Source organism: Limulus polyphemus, unplaced genomic scaffold (genome assembly GCF_000517525.1).
Source record: "Limulus polyphemus unplaced genomic scaffold, Limulus_polyphemus-2.1.2 Scaffold2037, whole genome shotgun sequence".
NCBI lineage: Eukaryota > Metazoa > Arthropoda > Merostomata > Xiphosura > Limulidae > Limulus > Limulus polyphemus.
In genome coordinates this window covers 208,228-216,914 of record NW_013667647.1, presented here as the reverse complement: position 1 = coordinate 216,914, position 8,687 = coordinate 208,228, and the positions used below count along the sequence as shown (strand labels likewise).

Sequence of the window (8,687 nt, the reverse complement as noted above, 5' to 3'; positions counted from 1 at the left end):
ACCCACTAACCAACATATCTAGTCATTTACTAACATACTAATATGTTTACCGTGATGATCTAATACCTACCCACTAACCAACATATCTAGTCATTTACTAACATACTAACATGTTTACCGTGATGATCTAACACCTACCCACTAACCAACATATCCAGTCATTTACTAACATACTAATATGTTTACGTCATGACCTCATACCTACCCACTAACCCAGACATATAACTACATGCTAATCTACCAAATTCATCTCATAATTATTTTGGCATTGATTTCACCCATCAGTTTGTTACCTATTTTGATGACATCAGTTTATGTTTTCCCTACCCCACGTTCCTACCTGTGGAGGTATGGTAGCTCCACCAAGTGATGCCACACCCAACAGAATGATCGGCATCCAACAGCAAAAGTCCGTGGCAACTATAACGGTCATTCTTCTGGCCATGGTGGCATCGGCCCGTGAATCCCTGGAGCGGACAGCTGTCTGGGTTTTCTTAGCCACTCCAAACATCCAGGTATAAGCCAGAGCTATGACAGCGAAGGAGACAAAGTTGAGAGCCAAGAAGACAGACACCGAATATTCCCAGCCATGTGACCTTTCTGGGGTGATGTGTAGTGCCAAGCACACTCCTGACCGTCCATAGAAGTTGGAGAAGTAGTTAATTTGTAGTAAAGGGACTCCGGCCAGAAGAACAACCACAACCCATACGGCACCCATGATCAAGGACGTCTGCTTCATGCTTAACCTCTTCAGGCGGAATGGAAAGATGATACACACGAAACGATCCAGGGTTATGATAGTCAGTGTCAAAACAGAAAGTTCACTGGACAGAGTGGACAGGAAACCAGCAAACTGGCAGAGTGGACTGTGTTTCCAGTAGCTGGCGTAGATGAAGTAAACACCACGATAGTAAGCGTCCACAGTAGCAATGACAAGTAAGTAAACTCCCATCAGCATATCCCCAATCGCCAAGTTAGTGATGAGGAAGGAGTGAACCTGCAAAATGTTTTAACATAAATTCTTGTTAATACTTTGATGCAAAAAGTAGTTGATTCGATATTATATTTCCTTTGTGACTTCTCCATCAGTAAATCGTCTATAAGGGTTAAAATCCACTAAATATAGTTTTTAGCCGCGGCATAGCGGCTCATAGAATGGCTCTGAGTATTTTCTTTTTCAAGTAAAAACTTTTAGCTCATAGCTCCATCTTTTGATCAACTCGAGATCTAATTACAGGCACGGTTGTTGATGATTCCCTCTTGTTTCTCCATTAGTAAATCGTCTATAAAAGTTAGTAGAAACAAGAGGGGAATCCCCAACAGCCGCAGCTGTAATCATATTTCAAATAAATCGATCACGAGATGGAGCTGTGAACTAAAAGTTTGTACTTGGAAAAAACAAACAAACTTGGAGCCATTCTATGAGCCGCGGCTGAAAACTATATTTGGTGGGTTTTAACCTTAGTACTCAATTACAAGTAATCATTCATAATATTTTATTTTATCCGCTTTTCAATCTCGAAATACACCATGAAAACAATTAAATACTTATAAGTAACTGAGTGTGGTAAAGTAAGCTCATTGTCAATGGCTAGTGATATTGTGATATCTTCATTTATATAAATAATGTGATCTGAAGATGTGTCGCTAAGCCTTATCACACGAGTGAGGAATATTAGCGAGAACTGATCTCTGTCAAACAATATTTACAACAATTAAATTAATCGAATCACCAAACAATAAGAAGGTTTACCTTATTGTTAAGCCTGTATATGGATCTCCATACAATAACGACAATATTTCCAGCTAAAGCTAACACTCCGAGGAACCAGATGCAAATTCTCAACACGATGTTTGACATTAGATCTTCACAAGATGAAAATTCGTCAGCTTTTGGGTAACAGTCGTCGACATGAGAGGCCAGACAGCAAAAGCGAAACTCGTCAGTTCGTCTGAAAAGATGACGTCATGTTAGCTTCAAACAGAAAATGTGCAACAATTGTATTTTTCTGTTTGTTTGTTTTTAATTATGCACAAAGCTACACAAGGGCTATCTGTGCTCTGCCCACCACGGGTATCGAAACCCGGATTCTAGCGTTGTAAGTCCGCAGACATACCGCTGTGCCACTGGGGGGCGTATTTTTCTGTTTTTAATGAATAACTACTCAACAACTACTGTTGGTAACCACAACTGTTGGTTTTACTAGCATCAGGTGAGTTTGTTTGTTTTCAGATAATCACACGTAGCTACAGAAGGGCTAGCCGGACCAAATTTTGAACTGATAGACTAGAAGGAAGGCAGCTAGCCAACAGTATCTACCACCAACTCTTTGGCTACTATAATCAAATAATAGTAATATTTGGCCGTCAATCTTATAACGCGATTTGTGGTAATGAGACGCGAACCATGGACCCTCGGATAACTATTCAGTCATTACCAATCCAACCTGGTGTTTGACCCAAATAAAACAAACATTTTGTCTGCTGGTTCATCACCAGAGTTGTGGTGCCATCTTATTGTAATATAATTATTCAAATATACATGGCTTTCCTCTTGTATTTTCTTAGTTTTCATGACGACTTCTAAAGATTCCACAGCCGTAACGTCACTCCAATAAATCCAAGATGCTTCCAGTACCTCTATTTCTTTGGCAGTTTAAGTCCTGAACGTCGTGTCTAGGTTCCGGTTACAGGTTTTAGAATGCCTCGTTCTTAATATTTACTGAACATATTTCTGTGGTACTGTCTAGAGTTTATTATAGACCAGTGGTTCCCAAACTTTTTTAATCTGAGGCTTCCTTGATGTGAATAGGCCTCCCTCCAACCTACAACTTTAGCATGGTGATTGAAAAACAGTGCCGTAGTAAAAAACAATAACATCTCCTTTCAACATATTGTATCATTTAATTAATTCAACATAATTTTTTTATCGGCTTATTGTTTTCGGCCCATTTTTGGCGGCCCACCAGGGGGCCGCGGCTCCCACTTTGTGAAAAACTGTTATAGACGTACATTTTGTTTCATTGGCATTAAAGTGTAGTAAGGAGACAGTTTCCACTCAGCCGTTTGCTGCCCACGAAGCTATAATTAATGACAGTTATGACAATACATAATCGTTACAATTTAAATAGCGCCATCTATTGAATATTTCAAGCATGGAAAATAAAGACAAAAATTCCCGCTGATTGATCAGGAAGTCAATTAAATCGTTAACAGCTAGTTTGTTTGTTTGTTTTGAATTTCGCGCAAAGCTACACGAGGGCTATCTGCGTTAGCCGTCCCTAATTTAGCAGTGTAAGACTAGAGGGAAGGCAGCTAGTCATCACCACCCACCGCCAACTCTTGGCCTACTCTTTTACCAACGAATAGTGGGATTGACCGCACATTATAACGTCCCCACGGCTGAAAGGGCGAGCATGTTTGGTGAGACAGGGATTCGAACCCGCGACCTGCAGATTGCGAGTCGAGCTCCCTAACCACCTGGCCATGCCGGGCCGTTAACAGTTAAATGGATTGTTAAGCTAACTTAAAGTTAAGTTTGGTATAATTAGCTCATGTTTTCATAGCTCTATGGATCTTGAAACTAATCCAGGTTAAGTTAATACAGCTACGTAGATCATTAAGCTTGGTCAGATGTTTTAGTCAATAAGGTCCGGACTACGTTTCTTACAGACAAATGAACAGTTTCCAACACTTTGTTGTAGTACTACAATACTGAACCGGATATCCACCGAATATATAACACTTTGTTGTAGTACTATAATCTTGAACCGGAGATCCACCGAATATATAACACTTTGTTGTAGTACTATAATCTTGAACCGGAGATCCACCGAATATATAACACTTTGTAGTACTATAATCTTGAACCGGAGATCCACCGAATATATAACACTTTGTAGTACTATAATCTTGAACCGGAGATCCACCGAATATATAACACTTTGTTGTAGTACTATAATCTTGAACCGGATATCCACCGAATATATATAAAACTTCATATTTCCAGAGAGAACTTCGATAGCGCCGTCAGTATTTTTCGTACCTGTGTTCTAATATGGCTTACAGCGAGATATTTTAGGATGATGTGTTGGGATCATGTGATCAGAATACAAGCTTTGAAGTAAAAACATGCTAAAATAATTGGATATTTAAAATATTTATAGGTAAATGTGTAGTGAATATTTCACACAACGCAAAAGTTGAGGAAAGCAAAGAGTCGTTTCTTTAAAAACAGAACCGCTTAGCAACAGTTGTCATAGAACCTAATACAGAAGTTACGATATGAGCCCCAGGCAACAGTCACCCATCCAGCAGTTGGAGACATTTCGCGAAAAATTACTCGAGGGCTATCTGCGCTAGCCGTTCCTATTTTGGCAGTGTAAGACTAGAGGGAAAGCAGCTAGTCATCACCACCCACCGCCAACTCTAGGGCTACTCTTTTACCAACGAATAATGGAATTAACCATAACATTATAGCGCCCTCACGCTTGGAAGAGGCAAGCATGTTCGGTGGTTGGATTCGACCCCGCGACCCACAGATTGCGAGTCGAGTGCCCTAACCACCAGGCCACGCCAGATCAGCACGAATTTGAACTGAATCCAAATGATGCATCCAGATGTTGAATATTGAACCTATATATTTGGTAAATATCTGGTTCAAGATTATAGTAGTACCTAGTCAATATTTGGCAACTGCTTTATCTTCACGTTTCGCAAATGAAGTGACGAATCTGTAACAGCTAGAACTAGAACGTTGCGATCAAATTATTAAACAGTGTGTTAATGAAAAGTGTTAATTTGAACTAGACAATGGTGAGACATAGATGACGCTACAAGTTATCAAAAAACCAAACAAATTCGGCGAAAAGAATTTGTTAAATAACAACGTTTTTATTACACATTTTTCATGCTGTTATTATTTCACGTATTAATATAGAATTCATAGTGCTGTAAAACAGAACTTTAGCATACATTAATTACTTGAGATTACTCAGTCGTGCTTTAGAACCAAGATCCTATGTTGCTTTATTGACGGAGCTTATATGCAGAGCTTTAAAGCAGGATACTAGGCCATAGCTATCAAAAGAAAGTTCCCAAGCTTATTCTAGGTTAGATGAACACGTCTTACTTACAGGTTTTTTAGTGCAATCAATCCAACAAACACCCGGCTCTCCATTGTTACTATATTGTTGTGAGTCAAATCCCTGAAACAAGAAACCAGTAAAGTTACTGTCTATAAATACTCTTATAATCAACTATGTTCTCATCATAAAAAAAACAACAAAAACAGAATAACTGGACATTTACTGGGTTCTATACTTCTTCAGTTATTCTATATTAACCAATGTAACTTTCTACTGGTTATTTCAGCCCAACGGGCAGGGATATTGTTTTGTAGATCAAAGGCCAAGGTCACAATGAATGTGAACCGCTTTCGTTAGGATGTTAGCTAATTCGGATTCTGAAAAACGGCCAAAATTCGAGAACAAATTGAGATCGAAAGAGGGTCATGGCGAAGAAATGTTTAGTGTATTTTTGTAGGTTGGTTTACCGTAAACACAAAAACAAAACATTGCGGGATGGGGTTGTACTGTCTAAGTACGTTATAGTTTGTATAATAAGTGTTTGTTTTGATAGCTGCAAGCACAACTATCTAAATTCTCTCTAGAAGGAGAGAAAGAGAGAGAGAGAGAGACATAGAGTAAATAGTACTTTTGCACATACAAATATATATTTTTCAATGATGTATATACATCTGTTATTTAACACCTTTTTTTTTGTAAGAAAACAGAACGTTTTCTACGAGAATGGCAGTTATTTCTCCATTAAACAAATTGGGATTACTAATACTTCTTACTCTAAATCACAAATACAAAACCTCGTGATCCCAGCGCTTTTAAAAGGAGGACCATGATGCTCTCGATAAAGAAAGGTCTAATCTTCGAAAGCTATCGGGTTAAAGGGTTATGATTTTCTGTCTTTAATTAATTATTTTAACACAAGTGTTTTTTGTTTTTTTGACAGCATAATTTCTTGTTCTGAATGATATCTTGGATGAGAACAGTAATTGATGAAATAGAACAATATATATACATATATACACGTTGAAGTGATCTGCAAACCGAAGAACATAAAAGTAAGTTGGTATTAAACAGAATCTATTTTATAGAACAAAATCATTTAAACTATTAGAACACATTGTTCCGTTTTATAGCTCTGGTGTGTTTGAGTTTTAACGAGATGCGATAAACAAGTTTCTACGAGTATACAAAAGTGTATCGTTTTTTAAAAATCAAATCCCTAAATTATCGAGGGCATGTGAGTTTGTTTTTTAATTTCGCGCAAAGCTACACGAGGGCTATCTACGCTAGCCGTCCCTAATTTAGCAGTGTAAGACTAGAGGGAAGGCAGTTAGTCATCACCACCCACCGCCAACTCTTGTGCTACTCTTTTACCAACGAATAGTGGGATTGACCGTCACATTATAACGCCACCACGGCTGAAAGGGCGAGCATGTTTGGTGTGACGGGGATTCGAACCCGTGACCCTCAGATTGCGAGTCGAGCGCCCTAACCACCTGGCCATGCCGGGCCTGGGCATGCGAGAGTGCATCTCTTTCAAAAATCAAGCTCCTACACTTCTACGGGCATGTGACAGTGATTTTTTTTTTAAATCACACCCTTATACTTTTGTGTACACGAGAGAATGCCTTTGTTTTAAAACTCAAGCCTCAGATTTCACCAGATTACCGACCGTCTCTCGCTAACATTAATTATCTCTAAGCCTACCTTATAGCCATGAAAACTCTCCTGCATATTGCGATACACGTTGTGTTACCTGTCGAAAATATGAGCAATGGTTGTTTGTTTATAGAAACGTTGCTACAATATTGTAGTAGCGTCTTCATTCTTGCTACGTAAAGAAATATAGTTGGAGCAGCGTGTAGTGTGAGTCTCACTGGAACGGAAGAAAGACGGTGTCAACGAGAAACGTTATGATTAAGTACCCAAAGGCTTATTGGAATTATTAAAGAAAGGCTTAAGAGATTTCTCAAATAGAATAGAGGGAAGAAGGTGATTACAGATAGAATGGTTGAAGGACATATAGAACGATCTTAATACAACTGAAATCGACTTACAATGACAATAACTGGTCCAATCCGTTAAATGTTCCATCAATTATTTTCACCAGGTAGTTGTGTGACAAGTCACTATCAGGAAAATAACCAAATTATTGTTGGAAAATATCCAAGTTATTGACAAGTCACTATCAGGAGTATAACTAAGTTACTGACAATTTAATATCAAAACATAACCAAATTATTGACAAGTTATCATCGGAAAATAACCACGTTATTGACAAGTTATTATCGGGATGTAAACAATTTATAGTCGGAATATAAACAAGTTACTGACAATTTAATATCAAAACATAACCACGTTATTGACAAGTTATCATCGGAATATAACCATGTTACTGACAAGTTATCGTCGGAATATAATCACGTTATTGACAAGTTATTATCGGGATGTAAACAATTTATAGTCGGAATATAACCAAGTTACTGACAATTTAATATCAAATCATAACGAAGTTATTGACAATTTAATATCAAAACATAACCACGTTATTGACAAGTTATCATCGGAATATAACCACGTTATTGACAAGTTATTATCGGAATATAAACAATTTACTGACAATTTAATATCAAATCATAACCAAGTTACCGACAATTTAATATCAAAACATAACCAGTTATTGAAAAGTTATCACCGGAATATAACCACGTTATTGACAAGTTATTATCGGAATAAAAACAATTTACTGACAATTTAATATCAAATCATAACCAAGTTTCCAACAACATAATATCAAAAAATAACTAGTTATTGACAAGTTATCACCGGAATATAACCAAGTGATTGACAAGTTATTATTGGAATATAAACAAGTTACTAAAAAATCATTTATCAGGAAAATAACCAAGTAAATCATGATGAATCACTATCAAAGAAATAATTCATCTTTGCGATAATTCACTATACTGGTAAAATATCCAAGTCATTGAAACGTCACTAGCAGCTATAACAGGCACGTCATTTGTGTATAATCTACTGTGTTTTTAATTAATTGCAGGCCTTCGGAAATGTAAATAAACACCATAAAATAACGTGTGGTATCGACACAATCATTTTTCATAAGCTTTTTTTTGTTTTTTCACTCTTTTTTCCTTAAGCCTTAATTCCGGTTTCACAAACCATTCAAATATTCAGCTGAAGCTGTTATTTCGTGCACATACATAGAATCTGTTTTAAGTTCGTTTTGCAGCACTTGAGACATGATCGTAGAGAAAAATAATTTTAAACCGGAGGTCCATAAAGAGATTCGGTAATACAGTACTTTATATATGTATATGTGTGTGTCATATATAGTCTTGTCTCTGGCTTTATGAAGCCAATTGGGCTAAAAACTGAGGTCTATGAATTGGCTTTAAAAAGTTCTACAAAAATTTAGTCTAGCCTCTTAGGTCATGAACTGGGAAGGTAAAAGGTTGAGAACCTATGGTGTACTTCCATCCAAAGCTACTTTAGGCTAAAATGAATATTAAACAAGAAGGGAAGAAGGTTTGTTTTTGTTGTTTGGTTTGTTTGTTTGTTTTTAATTATGCACAAAGCTATACA

At 37.2% G+C, this 8,687-nt stretch overlaps 1 protein-coding gene across 1 annotated transcript in view; it reads right to left on the bottom strand.

Moving 5' to 3' along the window:
* The window catches only part of LOC106465748 (G-protein coupled receptor GRL101-like), a gene marked incomplete at its 5' end in the record, with an annotated part of 84,251 nt that overhangs the window by 9,249 nt on the left and 66,315 nt on the right, over positions 1-8,687 (bottom strand). The window contains 4 exons of the mRNA XM_022393672.1: positions 341-997; positions 1,754-1,952; positions 5,136-5,207; positions 7,142-7,213. Of these exons, the coding sequence (XP_022249380.1) occupies positions 341-997; positions 1,754-1,952; positions 5,136-5,207; positions 7,142-7,213 (1,000 nt within the window). The remainder of the gene's footprint in view (positions 1-340; positions 998-1,753; positions 1,953-5,135; positions 5,208-7,141; positions 7,214-8,687) is intronic.